Genomic DNA, 24,222 nt, shown 5'->3' on the forward strand with positions numbered 1-24,222 from the left:
TTAACCTTTCCTCTGGTTGTTAAGTGCTCCTCAACTTGGAGCAGTCCATCCCACCACCAAGTTAATGCTTAGAAAGTAGTGAGTTTATAGTGAGCTTTTGTTAGGTGTCTGTCAATGCTCTATACGTGCTTCTGAGATGCTTCTTTGAAGGGGAAGCAGTAGCAGCATCCATATTAAAAATGATATAAGAAAGGGAGTAATATGGTGAAAGTTAGAGTAGGAAGAATAAAAAATGGTAGAAATAACACAAAAGTCACAGTGGGTGTACTTGGAGATCAAAGTAACACTAGCAGGAAAATAATTTTAAGAAAGGATTCTACAAAATGAAGTTATATTATATGGACTGTATTATGGAAAACTTGCCTGTAATATAACTGTGGTGAGAATATACTCTGTTAAGAGCTAGCTACATTTTCAGTTCTAGGGAATTAACTAGACAGTGGATTTGGGGAAGAAATTTGGTGAGAAAATGCAAATACATGTAAAAGGTTCTTACAACTTGAAACATTTTAATTAGCTTTTGGTCCAATTGAAACCAGGAATTTCCTTTAAGCTCCTCCCCCACCTCAAACCCTTGGTTTCAAATGGACCAAAAGCCAATTAAGATGTTTCAAGTCGTAGAAACCTTTTATGTGTTAGTATTTTCTGGATTTTCTTTCATTTTTGCCATATGAAGATGAAGCGATAACACAATTTTCTTTTGTTGAGAATCTAGGATTATGTATTGTAATGTAGTTATACTTTCCTATCCTTAAAAATTAAAGAAATAGTATACTGAATTTTAAGTCATATGCCAGTTGATCTTGCTCATTTATGTGAGATTTCCTGGTGAATGGCCTTAGGTTTTAATTTTTCCTTATTAGTAACAAGCAGAATTGCAAGGTGGCCTCCCAAGTTTCTGTCCCCCGGAGTGTGCACATACATGCACACAGTAGTATTTTCTCTTATAGAGTATGGGCTGGAACAGGGGATATGATTATGTTACTAATCAATTGAGTTTGAGTTCATCAGAGGTAGATTGTTCTTGTTGAAACAACAGAGAAATAGTTGAAAGATGGTTTAGGATCAGGGAGATACTCTTCTGCTGGCTGTTAAGGAGTAAACTGCCATACTATCAAGAGAGCCTAGGAACAACCAGTGGGAACAGAAAGTGGTCCCTGGCTGACAGTAAGCAAGTTGAAATCTACTAACAACTTGAAAGTAGATCTTTACCAAGTTAAGCCTTCATACGAGGGCAGAACATGTCTGCCCTGATTCCAGCAGAATTCCAGACCCACAGAACTGGGAAATAAATCTACATGTATTGTTTTAAATCACTAAGTTAGCAGTAATGTGTTACATAGCAGTAGAAAAATAGTGTGCAGATTTTTTGACAGTTGTTTAAAACGTGGAAGGAACTTTGGAACTGGGCAGTAGGCAGAGGTGGGCAGAGGCTGGAAGAATTTTGATGACTAGGATAGAGTAAACCTAAATTATGTTGAACACACTCCTAGTAGAAGTGTGGTCGTTGAGAACACTACTAGTAAGGGCTCAGAGGGTGGACATAAAAGACATATTGAAATTTTAGGAGATGAGGGACTTTATATATAATGACAGAAACCTTTCCAGAAATTTTCTAGTAGGTTGTGTGCAGAGTAGAACTTCAAGTGAAAAACTTTCTTGTATATATAACAAAGGAGATTTCCAAGTTCCCTGGTTTCTTGCTTTTGATAACAAAAAGGAAAATAAAAGGTGGACTTCGTGGGAAGAACATTTAAGGAAAAAGAACCAGGACTTAATGATTTTGATAATTCTCAGTCTTTCCAAGTGGCAAAAACTGCTAAGAGTCAGAAATGGGTGCCAAAAGTATAACTTAGAGAGAAAAGATTGTATGATTGTACAACCTTTTGCTAGAAAATTTAAAAGAAAAAGTAAGTATCTTGGCTAGGGGAGTACAAGTTACAGATGGCAAAGGGTCCGGGATCTGCCTAACTCCGTGGCTCATGCTTAGGATCTTTCATGAGATTTCAACAAAGCTTTCGGCTGAGGTGTTTGTCTTCTGAAGCTTCACTTGGGCTGGTGGATCTTCCTCAGTTCATTCACATAGCTATTGGCAAGAAGCTTCAGTTCCTTACCACATTGGCCTCTCCTTGCTATTACATAGCTTCTGCTAGCCAGTGTGAGCGGCCAAAAAGAAGAACGGTATCATTCGTGATGGAAGCTGAGTGACTTAGAGAGTGTACCTCAGAAGTGAAGAAATAATATATATTTTATTGGTCACACATGCTAAGACTAATACAATGTACCGATCATTGTGAGCCATCTTCCGGGATGACTGTCATGTACAGCTAAGACTTATAGTGCCATTAATATGTGCCAACAAACTAATGAGGTTAAAAAAAAAAAAAGCTGCTCTTAGGTGATTCTCGGTGCTAAATGTATTGACCAACTTACTTTGTTATGATGAGTATTCATTCTGATTTCCTGTGCTCATGCCCAACCAGTTGCTAAATATGTGGTTATCATTGCTGGATTTGATACTGTTATCCTCATTTTGCAGGTGTGGAGTGTGAGGTTTCTGTACCCTAGTTCCTTCTCATATAAGTGCTAAAACTAGCAAGTAGGGGGAAAATGTTTCTGCTAAATTTTACTAAATTAATATTATAGCTAATAAAATTGTTCATACTTTCTATTATAAAGAATGAATTAATAGAATAAGAAGTGTGTTGTCACTTTTTATAGTTATTTACTAATTATTTAACATCATTAGCTATTACTAAGAAAGTCTCCAAGTAGACATCTTTTAACATTAATTTAGTGGTATTGATTTTTCTGTTGTAGGTTTTACAGCCCTGTGACTTGTTTTATCAGGCTACTCAGATAGGTACAGGTCCACAAGCAATTGATATATCAGTAAAATCTCTTACGCTGAAGGTAAGCTAACATATACTCATTCAAATCTTTTGCATACTTTTTAAAACAAATAATTATTATAGCAAGTCTTATACTTGTTAAATAAACATAAAGATGAATTTGGTTTTGAAAACATTTTTATGAGACTTTTAAAAATATATATACATTTTATGATTAATATGATCTTGTATTTTGTTATAGACATTTGACTGCTTTTGTAGTTAATTCTAATATTCCTGTCGTGTACACTTGATCAATTTGATATTTACAAGATCCATGTAAATATTTTAGCAAACTGAAGTTACAAATTAAAATTCTTTCATAGACAATAAATTATATCTACTATATTGTGGCACTGTTGGTTCATTTTTACTTCCTCCTGACCATTCAGCAAGTATATTTAATATATCTTCCAATACTTTTTCTTTTCTACTTAGGTTTCACCAGTTATCATAAATACCATGATTACTATAACTTCAGCACTTTATACAACTAAGGAAACCATCCCAGAAGAAAATGTTTCTTCTATCTCACATTTATGGGAAAAGAAGGATACAAAGAATTTAAAAATGTGGTTTCTTGAAGAATCAAATGAAACTGAAAAAACTTCTCCTACAGCTGAATTGGTGCCCAAAGGAGAGATGATGAAAATGAACATTGACTCTATTTTTATAGTTCTTGAGGCTGGAATTGGTCATAGAACAGTGCCTATGCTTTTGGCAAAGTCAAGTTTTTCAGGAGAATGCAAAAACTGGAGTACTCTAATAAATCTCCACTGTCAGATTGAGCTAGAAGTAAGCATCTGTAGTATTTTTCAGTTTTCATAGCAAATAATGCTAACATCTACAAATTTGTGCCCTTGAATGGTTGTTTTTATGTGTACCTTATTTTTACTTCTAAAGTATGTATCTATTCCAATTGATTTTATCTGATGGTGATATTAATAGACTTGATTGGATTCAAAATTCTTGTTTTTAGGAGTTAAAATTGAATAACTTTCCCTTTAAGAGGGTAGTAGACTAATTTTAGGAATATATGGGTTACTTTTAGTAGTAATATAAAGAATTGGAACAAACATTTTACTTCCCAGTTTGTCTACATAGAATAATTTCCAGTGATATTTTGGTTAAATTGACTCCACATTTATTGGAAAGTAATCTGATAATTTGCCTTACAAACGTGAGTATGAAAATTTATAAGATTTTATATTTACGTGTGTAGTACAGAGTTACGTAGTGACAGGTATAACTGATGGTGACTAGATTGCAAATTTTCAAATTATGGTTGGAAGTTTGTATATCTTGCAGGGGATTTAATCTAGGATTTACAGGAGATTTGGGACGTTGATGTACTGGTGAATCATGGTACTTGCCTTCAATGGCTTTTAGTCAGTGAATGTAAACAGAAATGTCTTAAAAATATATGGGATAGATGAATTGAGTTTAATGCTTAGTGTCATCTAAAGATGCTTAAAAAAGGACACTGACTGGACTAAAATCTAAGGGATGAATATGGACTATAAAATCAGCTATGTGAGGAAAGTTGAAGGGGAGTGTGTATAAGAAGCTATTGAATGGTTTTCCTGTAGAAGAGATAGCACAACCACAAAATGTGGTGGGAAGCAGCATGAAAATTATTTTAGAAAATAACAGAATGCTTTAAAAAAATGTAAATTCTGTTTTTTAGGTTCATTATTACAATGAAATGTTTGGAGTATGGGAACCTTTGCTTGAACCCTTAGAAATTGATCAGACTGAGGATTTTAGACCATGGAATCTTGGAATAAAGGTATACATAATTGTGTGTGTACTTAAACACTACTTTTCTTAGAGTAGTTTTAGGTTCACAGTGAAAATGAGAAAGTAGGATTTTTACCATACACTCTCTGCCTCTGCACATGCATAACTTAATTATTAATACCCCTCATCAAAGTGTATGTGATACCTGAAAAAAATCTCAAAAATTGATATTCACATTACATTGAAGTCTTCAATTTTATTGTGAGCCTTGCCTACAGACTTCTGTTTCACTTCAAAATAACTATCAAATCTAAAGTCAGTGCTTCCTGTCCTTCTAACATAAATAATTATTGAATAGTAATTATATGCTAGACATTGTTGTAAATAATGAATCTTTGCTTTAACAACAACCTCCTGGAAAAGATAAGTCATCTGTTGTTTTTTTGATAGTACTTGGGTTTGGATGTCAGGTCTTCACACTTGCTAGGCATGTGCTGTCCTGCTTGAGCCACAGCTCCAGCCCTTTTTGCTTTGGTTATTTTGGAGATGAGAGACTCACTTTTTGCCGAGGCTAGTCTGGATGTTAATCCTCTATTGTACGCTTCCCCCATCACTAGAATTACAGATATGCGCCACCACACCCAGCATTTTCCTCTTGAGATGGCGTCTCAAGAACTTTTTTGCCTGAGCTAGTCTGGAAACATGATCTTTTTATCTTAGCCTCCCAAGTAGCTAGAATTACAGATATGAGCCACCAGCTCCTGGCAAGATAACAGTTTTAATCCACATTTGATCATATGAAATGACTTAAGACCAGAAATGTTAATGAACTTTCCTAAAGTAAGAAGAGCTATAAGGTAGAAGAGATGGATGCAATTCGAACTGGGAGTACCCACTCATAATTACTGTTTCAATGCCTCTGTCATTGTTTTGGTTTTTTTTCCCCCCTTTAGTACTGGGGATTGAATTTTCTTCTAGGTAATGATCTAATCTGAATTTTCGTTGTCCTCTTAAAGGAATATCTTATCTATCCAGTTGTCTTTCAGTCTGTCTCTTGAGAAAAGAATATACATTATTATTTGCTTAAAATATATTGTAAATTTATGAAATCATGAGAATCAGGGTCTTTAGATGGATGAAATTATGCTTCTGAAGCAAGAAATTACAGGATTACTAATGTTTTCTGTCTCATAATTACTGAGTCAACTACAGACAAATATTTAGGGGCTTAAAGTCAATTAAAGAAATGACAAAGGTGGTTAGCTTGGCATTTTCACCTTGTGTTAATCATTTAATTTAATCTTCTGGATATTTCAGATGAAGGATTTGGATAAAGAAATCTCTTTGGTAGTTTCTTTTTTCTTTTTTTTTTTTTTTTTTCATTAATCCCCCCTTCCCCTTCCCTCTCCCCCACCCCTTGCTTCCAGGAAGAACCTGTTCTGCCCTTTTCTCTAATTTTGTTGAAGAGTAGACATAAGCAATAATAAGAAAGCATAGCATTTTTTTCTAGTTGAGATAAGGATAGCTATACAGAGAGTTTGCTAGGATTGCTTCCATGCACAAGTGTATTACAACCTGAATTGATTCATCTCTACCTGACCTCTTCACTAGTTCCTGGTCACCTTCCCATATTGACCTGTCATTTTAAGATTACTGTATTAGCTCCTCTGTAGTGAGGACATCAAACACTTTGAAGTTTTGGGTTCCCTACCTATCCCCATTCCTCCTGTATGTGCTCTCCTCTTAGCGTGTGACCCAAGTCCAATAACATTGCTGCATTTGCCCTAGATCTAAAGTCTGCATATGAGGGAGAACATACAATTTTTGGTCTTCTGAGCCTGGTTAACCTCACTTCAGATGATGTTCTCCAGTTCCATCTGTTTACTTGTGAATGATAAGATTTCATTCTTCCTCATGGCTGAGTAAAATTCCATTATGTATAAATACCACATTTTCTCCATACTCTTCTTGCTTTTAAGGTTTCTGTTGAGAAATCTGCTGTGATTTTGATGGGTTTACCTTTGTATGTTATTTGTTTTTCTCTCTTATAGCCTTCAATATTCTTTCTCTATTCTCTGTGCTTGTTGTTTTAATGATAATATGCCGTGGGGTAGTTCTATTTTGGTCAAGTCTGTTTGGTGTCCAGGAGGCTTCCTGTACCTGAATGGGCATAGCTTTCTCTAGATTTGGGAAATTTTCTGTTATTAGTTTGTTGAATATATTATGAATCCCTTTTGCTTGGACCTGTTCTCCTTCTTCAATGCCCATGATTCTCATATTTGGTGTTTTGATGGATTTGGTGAGTTCTTACATATTCCTTTCACAGGTTTTGAGTTGTTTGACTAATAGCTCTTCAGTTTTTCCTTTAATTTCCATTTTTTCTTCAAGTTCTGAGATTCTGTTGTTGTCTTGTTCTAGTCTGCTGGAGTGGCCTTCCATTGTGTTTTGTATTTCAGTTTCATTCTTTTTTTCTGAGGTTTTCCATATCATGGGTCACTTCCTCTTTAATATTGTCAATTTTCATCTTTAATTCATTTATCTCTCTATTTATAATGTTCTCTGTTTCACTTTGGTGTTTATTTAGGGCTCCTATGAGTTCATTTATTTGTTTCTGTTTCTTCTCGTATTTTTGGTGTCTTAGAATTTCTTGAGTGCCTCTTGTATGTTTTGGTTGACCATGTCTAGTAACAGCTCCATGAAATTCTCAGTGATTACTTGCAGGATTTCTTCTTTGAGGTTGTTCTTGTTGGCATCGCTGGGTTCCTTGGCATCATTAATTTTGTTTTGTTGGAGTCTAGAACTGGGTATCCATTTTCTTCATTTGCCTCTGAATCCTGTTTTAAATTATTTTGGGGGGAGAATGGTTTCCATCCCTTTTTCATCTTCCCATCGCTCCACTTGGTACTGTATAACTATGTTCTTAATAGACTATTTGTGGTTTCAGTCATCTGTTTTCTTTCCCTTAGTTAAATTTTGTTTTGTGGGTGTATTGGATTTTTAGCTTAGTGTATGTATGCTATTTCTGTTCCTGGTCTGGGTGTAATTTAACTAGTATTAACTAACTCACAATTGTAAAACTAACAGAACAACCAGAGGGGGGAAAAATGGGGAGAGATGAACAAATACAAACAAATAAGAAACAAGACACACACACACACACACGCACACACTTGTGCGAAAAACTCCAGGTTCAGAAACAATAGAATTTCAGTCTTAGTTGTTCTGGTGTTAACTCTTTTAGCATCCAGTCCTGGTGTTGGTATTTAAGCAGAAGCTCTGTCGTAGTCTCGCCAGTTTTTTTCCCTGTCTTTCAGTGGCAGCTGCTTAGTCAGCTATTCCCTCAGTGAGATGTGGCTTGTCCTCAGGTTCTAGAGATCAGCTCTGTAGCTTACCAGCTGTCCTGCTTTGGAGTTGGGTTTTTGCTGTGCTGGTTTACTGGGGGCTTTTTTCTGTGCCTTGCCCCCTTTCTCTGGGGCAAGGTCAGTGATCCATCAGCTGGCCCCTGCTGTCAGCATGTTGTGATGGTTTGCTGATTGTTTTTCAGTTTTGCAGTGTCATTTGACTTTGCATGTTGCTCACTGGCTCAGGAGATGAACTTTATGGACCACTACTGCTGTGTTTCAGGCAGCCACTTCACAGGTCTGCTGTTGGCCCAACTGCCTTTCCAGCCTTTGTTTACTGAACGTTCGAGCAGAGATCAGCTCTGGGCTTCTCCCCACTTCTCTGGTGCCCTTACAGCACCCCGCCCCCTCTGCTGTGTGTTAGTTTTCAGTTCTTTGTTTATTGTTCATTTTTTTGTTTTGTTTTGTGTTTTTGCAGGGGGGAGGAGGTCAGTTTCCCCAGGGGGCTATGCTGCTTTATCCCATGGGTAGCTAGAGGAATACTGCATGACACTTGGTGCTCACCTGTTGGTATGCTGGATGTCTCCCAAGCAGGTTTGGAGCTGGTGTCTGGTGGTGCAGGAGCCCTCCTGGTTTCTCAGTGTAACGTGGCGTGGAGAAACTTTGTACGGGCTAGGGGTTCAGGGTGTCAAAGTTTTGATTCTTCTTGGTATTTTATTTCCTCCAAGTGTGGCTCCAGTGTCTCAGCAAGATTTTTGATTTATGGAGCTCACTCTGTCTGCTTCTGTGCCCTACTTGGCATCTTGGACCCTCCTCTCTCTGGTGGTTTTTATAGGTCAGAATATAGATGGACAGTGGGTCTATGAATCATAAAAAGAAGTAAATGGTATTGATTCTTTCAAGTCCTGGACTTACTTGTGTTCTACCACTTTGGCCTAAAAGTTTCTGCCCTTTATGACCAACAAGCTAATTTACTTTTCTTGGCTATTTTGCTATGAAGTAGGTGCTTTTGATTTGTTTTCAGATGCCACTTAAGCTTAGTAATTTTAGGGATTTTCTATCACATCAATGGGAATGAGAAAAAATTTCTTTTATACTTGCCCTTGTTCTATGTGACCCCATTTGGCATATCCAAGTAATTTCAGTAAGTTCCAGAACACATAAAATTTGTCACTTTCTCTACTGGTATTTTTGGGATTTGCCTAAAGTTTGATTTTATTTTATAGAATGAGTTAATACTATGTTCCCAGAAGAAGATTCTTCTCTTATATGTCTATAATTTACCATTGTAGATGAAAAAGAAAGCAAAAAAGGCCATCGTTGAGTCAGATACTGAGGAAGAAAACTACAAAGTACCAGAATATAAAACTGTCATCAGTTTCTATTCAAAAGACCAATTAAACATTACACTGTCTAAATGTGGCCTCGTAATGTTAAATAATTTGGTCAAGGTAAGAAATAATATTTGAAAATTAAAATGTGGAGCTACTAATCTAAATGTAGACCCTTTTATCAGATGAATGTTTTATTAACTTAGTTATTTGTTTCATGTCCCTTAATGTTCTGTATACCATTTAGTTTTCCATGTTTTGTTTAAGAAAACTCTCTCTTATTAGGCCTTTACAGAGGCTGCTACTGGATCTTCACCTGTATTCATAAGGGATGTAGCACCATTTATGATTTTAAATTCTCTGGGACTTACAGTCTCTGTTTCACCAAGTGATTCTTTTACTGTACTCAACGTTCCTATGGCAAAATCATATACACTGAAAAATGAGGAGAGTTTGAGTATGGATTATGTACGAACTAAAGACAATGACCATTTCAATGCGATGACCAGCCTAAGCAGCAAACTCTTCTTCATTCTTCTTAGTAAGTAATATGCTTCATTTCTTTCCTGAGGCTTTATTTTCAATTACATTTTCATGGTTTTTTTTTTTTAAACCAACATCTGGAGTATTTTTTTTTTTCCCTTTTGTAGCGTTTTTATTCCTTTTGTCACTAAATGTTTGTATTCCAGTTTCTGACTTTACTTGCTCAATGTATTGTTTAGAGCATGGTAATTAACTGCTTTGTTGTGGGGAGAAAAAATGTTAGATCTGACACCTCTTTTACAGATCACATATGTATCTTGGTAGGTATTCACCAGTTTTGTTGCTGAATGAATTTTGTTTGTTTGAATTCATACAAATGGTGTATTTCTGTTCTTTGGGGATTTGTAAGTGGTTTTTCATAGTCTGCCTGTCGAAATGGAAGACTTTTTTTCTTTGTCTTTGCTGCTTCCCATAAACTTTTCATTTTTATGGGAGGTAAATGTATATGGATTCTTAAATTTTCATAATGTCTAGTCATTATGATAAATAGTCTCAAGTCCTTAGCCATACCATTCTTTGATACTCTTGACATTTAAGTAGTTATTGAAGAGGGCATCATTTGAAAGGCTAACTAGACATTGGGGAAAGGCAAACTAGTATATAGCTAGTTAGAAAATAATGCTTACAGGTGTTTCAGATGTCATCAGGGCATTGTTCTTATCAATTTTACCTGTATTTGTTTTTGAACTAACATTTTTATGGATGGGGTGAAATTTATGCATATAATAATTTTAGGTAAATATTTTAGATATATTAGGTAAATATCTATAAAATTTTGCTTAATCAAACCCGAGATATATTTTTAAAATGATACAAGTAGTTGGAAAAATTCAAAACTGAAAAAGTATTGTTAGCTTGGTATTCGCCAATATCTCTTTGAAGGTGTTAGGCTCTGATTATTATGACAGCAAACTGTAGATCATTCTCCTTTAATTTCATAGTAATTCTTAAAACTCCATTACTCTTAAAAGATTTGCTATTGTTTTGGGTTAACTTGAAGGAGATTTTTTTTTTAATTAAAAACATTTTTGGAGGGGTAAAATGTTGAAGGTTTTAAATGAGTGTTGTAAAAGTAAGTGGTGACTTCTTAAAATACTCCTTTATATATAGATAGATTATATCCAAAGACTTCAGTGACTGATATTTTGTTGTTTAATATTTAAAATTAATAAATAGTGAACTATAATAAAAACTTGCAAACATCTGTATTTAATTTAGCACCTGTTAACCACTCTACTGCTGATAAGATACCTTTAACAAAAGTGGGACGGCGTTTATACACTGTAAGACACAGAGAATCTGGAGTTGAAAGATCTGTTGTTTGTCAAATTGATACAGTGGAAGGAAGTAAGAAGGTAACAATCCGCTCACCAGTGCAGGTATGAAATGACTAATTCTGGAGGAAGTCCTATTATGCATATCTGTGTATTAATAAAAAAATTAATGTGAATGATTGGCAAAAGACTATAAACTCTTATAGAAATACAGCTAGTATCAAGAGAGTCTTACCATTAGTAGCTGCACTACTGTAATCAGATTAGTGGAAGAATTTCAGTCAGTACAATTTTTTGAAAAATTATTTCAGTCCAATAATTTCTTATTGTACTGCTTTATAAAATAATTTTGAGCACTATTTTGTAAAAGAAAAAATAGTGATCATTATTTCATTTAGGTCTTTATAATGTGCATGTATCCTTTCTTTTTATTTAGAGATTTTTTTAGCCGGGTGCCAGTAGTTTAGGATTATATGCCTGTAATCCTAGTTACTTAGGAGGCAGAGATCAGGAGGATCACGGTTCAAAGCCAGCCTAGGCAATAGTTCATAAGACCCTATCTAAAAAATCCTTCACAAAAATAGGGCTGATGGAGTGGTTCAAGGTGAAGGCCCTGGGTTCAAGCCCCAGTACTGCAAAAAAAAAAAAGCAATTTTTTAATTAGAGAAAAAACAGGTTTATTGAGGTATATATGAGAAACTGGGTATAGTTAAAGTTGATTTGACAGAAAATTACACTTACAAAACTTTAATAGAAGTCAAAATAATGAACATTTATTATTCAGAAAACCTCTCTCTCTCCATACTTCCCCATTTGTAATCATCCATTGATCTTTTCTCACTGTACACATTAGTTACAAACACAGTGTTGCATTTTATATAAATGTCATGGAATATACAATAGAATTTGGTTTCTTTCACTCAGCAAAATTTTGTATGTGTCAACTCTGTGTTTCAGTGTTGTTACATGCAGTTTTGTAGGTTTCTGAGAAGTAATCCATTATATGGAGATATTACCACATTTTCATTTTGAGTAAATCTTTGTATATGTTGAGAGTTAAAATATAAAAGTTCAGTTTTTCTATATGACTTTCCAGCTGTTCCAACCCAAATTATCTTTTCCCACTCAATTGCTTTGAGAGTTTTGGCAAATATCAGTTGGCCATGTATATTGATGGTTTATGTCCGAACTCTGTATTCTCTTTCATTGCCCTGTTTATCTTTATCCAGTATCACACTGTCTTGATACTACCTTAATCTAAGTCTTAAAATCAGCTAGTACAATTTGTCCCACTTTATTCTTTTCCAAAGTTCTTTTTGCTATTGTACATCCTATTTCAGTTTCCATTTTAGAATCAGGTTATCGATTTTTATCAAAACTTTTGATAAAATTGGCTTGTTATTAAGTTTTAATTTCTGATCATCTATGACTAGCATTTAGAAGTACAGACTATATTTATATTAACCTATGTTGTTCAGCCTTACTAGACTCGCATATTTGTTCTAATAGACTTACAGTTTTATTGATGTGGACGAGAAGATATCTGAAAATACATCCCTTCCAGCTTGGATGTGTTTTTTTTTTTCTTTTCCTTTTTGTTTACTGGAGGATTTTAAAAGATTATTATGATGAATTATATTGATTTTAAAATGTTAACTCTATTCCTAGGATAAGCTTCTCTTGAGCATGAAATATTAAATTCCAAGAGCATGTTAGATTTGATTTGCTAAAATTATGTTTAGAATTTTTTGCATTTATGTTCATGAGGAATTACATTCTAGAGTTTTAATGTCTTTTGGAAAAGTTTTTAACTGCAGCGTCAATTGATTTAATAGATAGGGAACTATGTCTTTGTTAGTGTATTTGGGTGGACATATTTTTAAAATGTCTTTAGATTCTTAGGTTAATAATATTAATATATCATTTGTTTTTCTTTCCCAGATTAGAAATCACTTTTCAGTCCCAATCTCTGTTTATGAAGGAGACGCCTTATTGGGAATTGCTTCACCTGATAATGAGTTCAACATACCATTAGCATCCTACCGGTGATTTTTTTTGTTTGTTTACTCTAAACTTTCATGGAATTTTTAGTTTCAGATTCTATATAGCATGTATATCTTTATACATAAAGATACAATATAGTTATATTTCTTTAAATCAAGTATTGATCAAATCTACCTTGTAAAATAGCTCATCTAACTTATTCAGGTTCCAAGGCTCTTAGTTCTTTTCAAAAAAAAATATTATTTAATGTATTTCATTTATACCATGTAAATTATTTGTGGTTTTACTAGTAAATACACTGACTATATGCTTGCAATATAGCCATCATAACCATGGTTTTATGTTCATGAATTATAAATATGTCTAATAGAACATGATGGGTGATTTCTGGATTCATATTAAGTGATTTTTAGGGTTTTTTTGGAATCCATTTGGGAAACAAAGTATAATATTAATGTACATATTTATCTGCCTGAACACAGGCATAGAGTTGTAATATAAATACCTTATCTTAAATGTTTAAAGTAATTAGGTTAAACTTAGTATAAAATATTTTATTTTAAGAAAAATTAACAATAAGATGACAAACTTAATTATAGATTTAATATCATAATAAATATGTTTAGGATATTTAAGCTGGAATTGAAAATAATCCCTTTTTTATGGATATTGAACTTACTGGAGAATAAAAGTTGTAGAGTTAAGCATGATAGTTTATTTAAATTCCATTTCAAAGCACACACTAGAAGTGGGTATTCACACCCATGCTCCAGAAGGAATAAAGCAAAGACACAAGCAGTTGTAAGCTGTCCCCTTGGCCTGTTCACTCTGAACTACGCCAGAACGTTTAGGATGGGACTCCTGACGCTTAGAGTGCAATCTAGCTGTTGGACAGAGCACTTTCACGTGGCAGGCACACGAGTCCTTAGAATTGTTTCACTGTTTAACTCAAGTGTGCTGAAGCAACAGAACTTCTTGTTGAGAAAACAGTGACAAAATAGTTTACAATATCTGACCTTGTTCTCTTGAGGATTTGGGGTTGGTTATAAGTCTACATTAAAGATAGCATGAAGCTGGGCACCCACCTCATGCCTGTAATCCTAGCTATTCAGATGGCAGAGATCAAGAGGATCTGGTTCAAAGCTAGCCCTGGCAAATAGTTCCACGAGACCCTATCTTGAAAAGACCCTTCACAAAAAAGGGCTGGTGGAATGGCTCAAGGTGTAGACCCTGAGTTCAAGCCCCAGAACTACACACACACACACACACACACACACACACACACACACACACACACAACACAAAAGGTAGCATAAAAGATACATTTAAAAAGTTTTGTAAAGGCTTGGCATGGTTGCTCATGCCTACAATCCCAGCTGTTTGGGAGGCAGAGATTGGAAGAATCACCTTTTGAAGCCAACCTAAGCAAAAAGCTAATGAGACCTGCAAATCAACAAAAAAACTGGGTTTGGTGGGACAGTTCTGTAACCCCAGCTATGTGGTAGGTGTAGTTAAGAGGATCACAGTCTGAGACCTGCCCCAGCCCAAGTAAAAGATGGAGGACCCTATCTAAAAAATAACTACAACAAAAAAGGACTTGGGGTGTGGCTCAATTGGTAGAGCACCTGAGTTCAAAACCCCAGTACTGCTCCTCCTCAGAAAAATCTGAGAGGAACTTTCATTGTATCCTTGGATAATAGTAATTGCTTTCTGCTTTTCATTTAATATTTGCTATATATTTTGTGACTCTCTATAATAGAGTATACTTTATACTTTTTTGTTCAGGATAAATATTAATTCATTACATGATAGAAAATCTATCCTAATTAGAATTATTAGTGACAACCAGCTAGGATTTTGCATTAATCCAATGTTCATGATATACTTAATATTTAAAATATAAGGTCTTAAATGAACATATGCTTATCTTTCTCTATAGAATTTTACCACACTGTTTACACTTTTTTTGATGGTCCTGGGGATAAACCCAGGACCTGGTACATTCTAGGCAAGTGCTGTAACACTGAGCTACATCCACAGACCTGAATATGTTGATTCTTAAATTTAATTAATTTAACAAATATTTATCAAGTGTTTCCTTGTGAATGAGGCACTGTAGGATACCAAAATTAGATTTGGTCATTGTTACTGAGAGATTGATAACAGTATTTAAATTTATGAGATAGGAAACAGTGGGTTGAGATAGGTACAAAAGTGTTATAGTTACCCAAAACTATGAAAAACAAAGATCAATGTGTGACTCCTAGAGGAGGTGGGAGTTAGAGCTGAAGACTTGGCTTATGTGGTACAGTATCTGTCTAGCACATATGAGGTCCTGAGCTCACACCCCAGTACTGCTCCACCCCAAAAAACAAAACAAAACGAAAAACTCAGGTATTCATGTTCAGTACAGTTGGAGGTAGAACACTTGCACCGGACCCTGCTTCGAACCTCAGTTATCCCCCACCCCAAAATACTGTAGAGCCAGACATGATGATGCATGCCTGTAATTCCAGGTTCGGTTGGGAAGATTATGATTTGAGATCGCCTCGGGCCACAAAGTTAGTGAGACCCCATCTCAATAAGCAAGGCATGTCTTGCACCTGTAAATCACAGCTCCAGGGGATGCATAGGTAGAAGGATCATGGTCCTAGGCCAGCCCCAGGCAAAAACCATGAGACCATATTCAAAAAATAACTAAAGCAAAAACTATGGGCATGTGTGTGGCTCAAGTGGTAGAGCACTTGCCCAACAGGTGAAAGGCTGTGAGTTCAAACCTCTATCCTGCCAAAATAAATAAATAAATAATCAAATATTGTTGAAATGTAAGTAAAAAATGTGATACTCAAATATAATGAAAAGTTATGTGATAGTTTTTTAATCACCATTTTCTTATTCCCACTTCTTGGCATCTGTACCTCACATTTCAATAAAATATCTATTGAAAGCTTTCATTTGATTAACTTTAGAAAGCTGGTGATTATTTTTCCAATGCTAATATATTTCCTTCATGAGCTCAGTCGTGGTATTTACTTCTTGTTGGGACCATGTATCCAGAGAAGCCAGCTTTCTTCAGTTTTGTGTACAAAGCACATGGTCACATGGTCTGCTTAGCACAGGTGGTTAGTGGGATTGTAGACCTTCTGTAAAAGCCAGTTAGTGTCTCGGAAATGTACTTTAAAATGTAAGTGTGTAACAAAACTGACTTCTTCTTAAAAGTCAAATAACTGTCTATTCAAATAACTGCTCGAAAAATATATATGAAAAAACTTAAATTTATTATGGTGTCATGAAAATAATAATTTCACTCTTCTGAAGCAAAGCATTTTAAAGTGTATTGTTTCATCTTTTATGCAGTTCATTTCTTTTTCTGAAGCCAATCGATGAGGACTACCAAATGTGTGAAGAAATTGACTTTGAAGAAATGATCCAAAATGAGGGAACTTTTCTAAAGAGGCGATGCCGATCTCTGACCCCTTCTAAGAGATCATTTTACATTAATATCGTCCCAGAGCCAGACAACTTGACATCTCTGTCAGTGTATTCAGAAGATGGGTGGGATTTACCATACATAATGCACTTGTGGCCACCCATCCTACTCCGAAATCTTCTTCCTTACAAAATTGCTTATTATGTAGAGGTATTCTGGAATTTCATTGTCTTGTCCTTGACTGTATAGCTTGAGTTTTTTTAAAATTATGAACAATTAAAAATGTTTTGACATTGGGCATGCTGGTGCATGCCTGTAATCCTAGCTAAGTGGTAGGTGGAGATAGGAAGATGTGGTTCAGTATCAACCTGAGGGAAAATATTTATGTGGGACCTTCTCTTAAAAAACAATGCAGGCATCATAGTACATGCCTGTACTCTCAGCTAAGCAATAGGAAGAGAGGAGTATCACAGTTCAAGGCCCATCCTGGGCAAAACACAAGACTATCTGAAAAAGCACTGGGGGCATGGCTTAAACTGCAGGACATCTTCCTAGCAAGCATGAGACTTAAAAAACTCCAGTACTGCTGGAAGTTTTGAAGTAAAGGTTGTAGTAGTAGTAAAGCAGAGATAGTACAAAGATTCTTCAAATGGAATTGTTTCAATTTTATTCTGATTTAAAAAGATAGTTAAAAATAGTTCTCATGAATTTATCTTAAAATCTGACTATCACAAATACGGTATGCCATTTAAAAATCTCACAAAGGTAATATATGGTCCTATAAAAATTTAGATAGTAGAGATAATAAAAGTGCCTATAATCACTACCCAAAGGACCACTTACTTTAGAAAATATATTATCCAGTTTTTTCATGCATGTGTATGTCCTATATCATGTTTAAAGATGAATACTAATTTTTGAAACATACGAGAATCAGTATTGAAACAATATTCAAGTATTAGGCTTAAACAGTAAAAGCTTGCTACTTTATATTATATTTAGTTCTAAATCTCTAAAAGAATTGTATGCACTATAAAATGCTTTTTCTCTTAATTAAGTACTCTTTGTTTTAAAAGGTTAATTATGGTACCCTCCTATTAACAGGAAACTCTCCGTCTTAAAATTTTATGAAACCAGGTGCCAGTGACTGACTCCTATAATCCTAGCTTGGGAGACTGAGGGGAGGATCATGGTTCAAGGCCAACCCAGGCAAAAAAGTTAGGGAGAGACCCCATCTTAAAAGAAAAAACCTGGGTGTGGTGGCTCATGCCTGTCATTTGAGGGACTGCAAGAAGTGTAAAAATAGGCCAGCTTAGGCAGCAATCAAGACCCTGTCTCCAAAAATAATCAGAGGCAAAAGGGCTAACTGAGTGACTCAAGTGGTAAGAGCACTTGCCTAGCAAGTGGGAAGCACTGAGTTCAAAACCCCTCCCCCAAAAAAGATTTTATGTAAATATTCTATTTGCCATGCTTATCAAATGACAAAAAATGGTTCTTCACTGTAGTGTATTAATTATAGGTTTATTATACTTTGAAAATTACTATATTTTGCACTTTTCTGGTATACTTTTGGGTGGGGGAGTTAATATCTGTAGCTTAAGAACATTAGTTTTTCCATATGGGTGTCAAATTGTGATAGCGACTAAGGGTTTACACTGGCTGTCAGACTGGAGATTGCATCCTAGCTTTGTCCCTTACAAGCTGTATGTTTTTAGGCAGTGTGTATTCTTTCTCTTAAGCATTTTTTTGTAGTTTATAAGTTGGGAATAACAATAAAATTTTCAAGGTTTGGATATGGGGAGAAGTGGATTAGTTTATGTGAAGGATTTAGTGCATGCCTGGGATGCCCATAGTGGCCTCCCTCGGATTAGCTATTCTGGCACTGTTTTTGTGTGATACTGGTAAAGGAAGGCCCGGGAAGAGATGCTAGAGCACTGGTGAGGTAAGCAGTGTTCTGCTGATGTTTGCATCCCATAGTTTCTAATTTGATGAGTTTCAGGATCACACTGTCTACCAGTTTCCAAAGGATGTGATCAGTTGTTAGCAAATGTGGTTAGGAGACTCAAACTGAAAGGTCACATAGATAGGAGCTAAGGTAATGGAAGGTGGGTGGAGAGAAGTGAAGTTTTGTGAGATACATAAGATGTAATATAAATCGTTTGAAAGTGGGTGAATGCATTGTTCAAAATCAAAAATGGAAAGCATTAGGGAATGCATTTTTCAGATTACTGTTGGTTTTCTCCCACTTTTTTTTTATTTTGCAGTTTTCAAAACTATAATCACTAGTAGTTAAGATTATTTTTTGCTTTACTAATTACAGTGTTTTATAAATTCCGGTGAAGTTTCAACATTATATTATTTAGTCTTCACCATGGTCTTGCCCGGGGGGGGGGCAGTACTGGGGTTTGAACTGAGGGCATGGTATTTGCTAGACAGGTGCTCTACTACGTGAGCTATGCCCCCAGTTTTAGTTTCAGGTAGGGTCTCATTTTTGCTCAGGGCCAGCCTTAGCTCATTAATCCTCCTACCTATGGCCTCCTTTGTAGCTGGGACTACTGGTGGGCACCACCATTCCCATCTTACTGATTGAAATGGGTTCTTGCTAATTTTTTGCCAGGGCCAGCCTTAAACCACAATGCTCCTGAATGTAGCTGAGCTTACCAGGTGTGAGCCACCCCACCCAGCCGGTATAGTTTTTAAGTCAGTTATTTAAATCATTTTAAGAATATAATTTCTCAAATCTAGAAGAAATGTTTTACACTGTTGGCAGAGTTAAAACTTGAATGTAAGTCTTCTGACTTGGTATTTTCAAAAGCATTTTGTGTAGCATTTGGAATAATTAAATGGAATTTGGGGGTATGTTATTCAGAGGCATTTTAAAGTATTTTTTTTTATTACAGGGGATTGAAAATACAGTTTTTACTCTCAGTGAAGGACATTCAGCTCAAATTTGTACTGTACAGATGGATAAAGCCAGGCTACATTTAAAATTACTTGACTATCTTAACCATGATTGGAAAAGTGAATATCATATAAAACCTAATCAACAAGACATTAGTTTCATCAGTTTTACCTGCATTGCAGAAATGGAAAAGACTGATTTAGATATTGCTATTCATGTGACTTATAACACTGGTCAGACTGTTGTGGCATTTCATAGTCCATATTGGATGGTCAATAAAACAGGCCGGATGTTACAGTACAAAGCAGATGGAATCCATCGGAAGCACCCACCTGATTATAAAAAGCCAGTTCTCTTTTCTTTTCAGCCAAATCACTTTTTTAATAACAATAAGGTATGGTAACTTGTTTTTCTTACTTTTGCTCTTATATTTAGTTCCTTGTCTCTCCTTTCTCAATTTTTGGACCTCTGAAAAATAAAATATGAAAGTAGATACAAATAACATTTGTCAAATGTTTGAGGTTAAAAAGATGAACATTTAATGTTGAGAAATACACAGTGCATTAACAAAATATCTTTTCATGCTAAAAAGTGGAAAATTATCAACTTAAGCTTTTTAAAGTTACCCAAATTTTAATGTATTCCAATTTTTTTCCTTAGGTTCAACTTATGGTAACCGACAGTGAGTTGTCAGACCAGTTTTCAATTGACACTGTTGGTAGTCATGGAGCCATTAAATGTAAAGGCCTAAAAATGGAGTACCAAGTAAGCTAACCCTGTGCTTGAGAAATTTTTATTTAAGATGTGCCTGTTGGGATTTAGTAACATAAAGCTTCATGGTTACTCTGACATTAACAATTTCACTGGAATTTTGGAGGAAGAAGCCAAATTTAAGTAGTTGGTGAGCCAAAGTAATAAACAGATGCAACATGTATAGATAACTGTGTTTGGGTAAATTTATCCCCATTAAGGAGCAGAGAACTGGAGTAGCAGCCTTTAAGCTACTGCAAGGAATGTAGAGGATCTCTAGAAAGCTTGAAGGTGACAGCACTGAATGTGGGAAGAGTAGTGCATCTAGAAAAAAATAAAATAAAAAAAAAAAGATGTGCCTGTTGATACTTAGTTAAATTTTGTAAGGATGCCATGAGAGCAGTTTTTTACTGTTCATTTTTTCCCTTAGGTTGGTGTCACAATAGACCTCAGCAGTTTTAATATTACCAGGATTGTGACATTTACGCCTTTTTATATGATTAAAAACAAAAGCAAGTATCATATATCAGTGGCTGAAGAGAGGAGTGATAAATGGCTCTTTCTTGACTTAGAACAGGTAAGTACACAACTTTCAAATATGTGCTTCTCTGGGTTCTCTTCTCTTCGTGATGTTCGATGTCTAAAATTATAATGTAATCTTTTACATACCTAACTTTATTCCGGTTCTGTGAACCTTTATTAAATTTTTATGCTAGGCTCTAGGTATTTAATTGATAAAAAACTGGACCTTGTCCTCTAGGAATGCATAACTTGATTCGGAAGGTAGGCACTTAACAATTACTAAACAGTTTGGTTAGATACTGCAATAGAAGGACAGATGAGGTAGACTTGATTTCTTTTCCCAAGGGAGCTGTCAGGAATGCCTTAATAAAGTAAGGTAAGCCAGCTCTTACTTCAAGTTATTTGAAGGTGGCAGAGGTAACATAGGTGTGAAATTTTGATTTTATACTATCATTAGTTTTATTTCTGAATAAGGGTTTTCTGAATGATGGATTGAGATTGATAGAATACTCACTTTTGAAGAACTTTTATTGTAAGTAAGTGGTAGCATTATAAGGGAAGTATTCAGTGTTTTTTTCCTTCTACATAAAATCATCCTTGTAGGAACATTGCTCTTGAAATTTAAGAAATTTCTTTAGGGCTGATTTTGAAAGTAAATATTATTGTTGATCTGTAAAGTTTTTATTATTTTTTTATGATAATTTTTTCTTTATAACAAATTTTAAGTTAACTTTTTTCCCCCTATAACTGCTTCTGGCTTCCATTTTTATTGGACAGTAGGCTATGAATCTATCATTTCTTTAGAGGTGATTTTCTTTTTCTCTGACTGCCTTCAAACCTTTCTTTTCTGTGTCCTCTAGTCATATCATTATAAGTCTGTATCTGGGTTACTTTTTATTTATCCTACTTGAAATTCTTTTCTCCTAGATCTGTGGATTAAAATATTTCATGCTTTCCATAAAAATTAAAACTAGTATCTCTTTGAATACTGCTTCTCCTTTGTTCTAAGGCTTTCCAGGTAAATCCTTGGTATGGCCCATGTTCTTGCCTGAAAAATAGCACAGATTTCTGACAAGACCTTGACTTCTCAGCAGTGTGGATAACTGGGAAGAGAACATTAGAACCAGAAGTATAAACAACAGTAGGGAACTTACAAGGGTAGAATATTTGACAGGTTTGAGGGATAGCAGAAGAGACCAGTGTTACTGAAAAGCAGTAGAGGACAAAGCAGAAGGGTAATGAAGGATATGCATATAGATACTTACTTGTAAGCAGTTGGAGTGTTTTCGTCAGTAATTAAACATAGTAAGTTCTCAGTAAATATTTGCTGAATGAATATGATTTATTTTTGTAAGTGTTCCACAAGCTGTCATTGAGTCATGGTTCTTTTCTAATGGTATCATGGATTGAACTCAGGACCTCATGCTTGCTAGACAAGTGCTCTGCTACTTAAGCCACACACTTAGCCTGCATGTTTTTATTTATAGCATTTTTATCTCTATATATGTATCACTTACAGATACTGTCAGATCTTGATTATCTTTTAAAAACTAAATATGTAGTTTTCCAATTTTTAAAAAGCTTCAGATCTGTAGCTTTTCAACTGTTCATATTTACATTAATTGCAATTAGAAATGCCTAACAGCCAGGTGTCCCATTTCCAAAATAAGCAGAGCAAAATGGTGGCTCAAACAGTAGAGTGCCTGCTTTACAAGTGCAAAACCCTGAGTTCAAACCCCAGTCCCACCAAAAAAAAAAAAAAGAAAAGAAAGAAATGCATAACAACGTTTTGTACTTTTACTTTCTCGTTTCTTTTTGTCTCCAGTTTAAGATTAAGATAATTTTCTTTTGATAATTTAAAATTTTCGTGTTCTAACTTTGGCTTATAGTGATCAGCCTTACTTTAAGATGCATACTCATATGATCATTACCTCTCTTACATTGTTACTTTACGTTCCTACTTTACTTTACTTTACGTTCCTACTACAAAATACAATAACATTAGCACTTTCTCAAGTCTCAGGAGGTCTTGCAAATAGCACTTAAAAAGGACAGTGTACCTTATTAAACATAAAAGCACAGTATAAGGTAGGGCTATCAAGGAAAAACAGGCTTGAGTGTTTAGAATGCACGTGATTTTCAGCTTTTTCAGGTCATGACAAATACGGTTGGATTTGTTTTCTTGCTATTTTGACTCTCCAAGGTAAGTTCCTGCTCGAATGCAGATTTCAGTGAAGGAACATTCTAAGCCTTTTAAATACTTAGCCTTATGCCATATCTAGCTCCATTAATTACCTATAATAGATGAATGGAACTGTTTTTAACAAGCTAAAATACTTAGCTCTTATAACCAGGTTCTGATACAAAATTGTTTCCAGATCTTGTATGGTAGTGATCAGGTTTCACACATGAAGAGTCTCACTGAAAAATGTGAAGTGACAAGCCTAGTTCTCCGTTCTCATTCTTTTAGTTCTTTGTTTCCAGCTCCTGTTGTCCAGTCTTCTTTCTGGTGTCTGCATTACCTCCTATTAATTAGTCTGATTTCCAGATCACTATTATCCAAGTTGTTTCTTAAGATTATTTTTTTTATGTATAAATTTTTGGAAGTACTGGGGTTTGAAATCAGGGACTCGAGCTTTCAAAACAGGTGCTCTGCTGCTTGAGCCACATTTGCTCTGGTTTATTTGGGAGATAGGGATCTCATGAACTATTTAGGCTGGCCTCAAACCATAGTCCTCCCAATCTCAGCTTTCCAAGTGGCTAAGATTATACCCAGCATCCAGCATTTCTTAAGATTGTTAACTTTCTTTCCTCCTCTGAATTTTAGCTACTTCATTTACCTTTTTTCCCTATCTGATGACCAAGAGGACCCTAGATTTAATACATGTCCTGAATTATGATTTGTGACTCTTTTGACTACTTCTTATTTGCCATCTGATGCCCAAAGCTGATTTTGAGTTTTAGCAACTAAATGTATCCTTGCTTTAAACTGATCTTCTGCTTTCTCGTTCTTGGTTCAGATTTTTCAACTCTTCTTTGTAAGATCTGAACTAAATTAAAGTCTCTTTCCTCCTAAACACTACTTCCCACTGTTCTTCAACTTACTACCATTGCTGCTTATATTCATGGTGTCTATAACACACAACTCATCTCTCAGATGACAGTTTACAGTCTTTAGCTAAGAGCAGTGTTAAAAGAGAGTTTTTAAAGTTTACGTTACTATTCTGACAAGTTTATTAATATGATGTATTTATGATGAAATCTGTTTTTTGTAAATATATCTAATACATGTTTTAGTGTGTCCCCTTTTGGCCTGAGGATGCTTCCAGTAAACTTCTTATTCAAGTTGAAGGGAGTGAAGGTCCTCCCAAAAGGATATATCTTAACAAGCAAGAAAATTGTATTTTACTGCGTCTGAATAATGAGGTAAATTGATTCTTTTTGCATGTATCAGTAGAAAAGCTAATATATACATACTGGTATTATATTTTTTA

At 35.1% G+C, this 24,222-nt stretch overlaps 1 protein-coding gene across 3 annotated transcripts in view; it reads left to right on the forward strand.

Moving 5' to 3' along the window:
• Positions 1 to 24,222, forward strand: part of Vps13a (vacuolar protein sorting 13 homolog A) — a 237,897-nt gene that overhangs the window by 141,573 nt on the left and 72,102 nt on the right. For all 3 annotated transcript variants that reach the window (XM_074052093.1, XM_074052095.1, XM_074052094.1), the window contains exons 40-51: positions 2,821 to 2,913; positions 3,330 to 3,686; positions 4,579 to 4,680; positions 9,265 to 9,423; positions 9,589 to 9,844; positions 11,065 to 11,225; positions 13,062 to 13,165; positions 16,482 to 16,764; positions 19,455 to 19,850; positions 20,117 to 20,221; positions 20,637 to 20,783; positions 24,026 to 24,154. In XM_074052093.1, the coding sequence (XP_073908194.1) occupies positions 2,821 to 2,913; positions 3,330 to 3,686; positions 4,579 to 4,680; positions 9,265 to 9,423; positions 9,589 to 9,844; positions 11,065 to 11,225; positions 13,062 to 13,165; positions 16,482 to 16,764; positions 19,455 to 19,850; positions 20,117 to 20,221; positions 20,637 to 20,783; positions 24,026 to 24,154 (2,292 nt within the window). The remainder of the gene's footprint in view (positions 1 to 2,820; positions 2,914 to 3,329; positions 3,687 to 4,578; positions 4,681 to 9,264; positions 9,424 to 9,588; positions 9,845 to 11,064; positions 11,226 to 13,061; positions 13,166 to 16,481; positions 16,765 to 19,454; positions 19,851 to 20,116; positions 20,222 to 20,636; positions 20,784 to 24,025; positions 24,155 to 24,222) is intronic.

Source organism: Castor canadensis, chromosome 13 (genome assembly GCF_047511655.1).
Source record: "Castor canadensis chromosome 13, mCasCan1.hap1v2, whole genome shotgun sequence".
Taxonomy (NCBI): domain Eukaryota; kingdom Metazoa; phylum Chordata; class Mammalia; order Rodentia; family Castoridae; genus Castor; species Castor canadensis.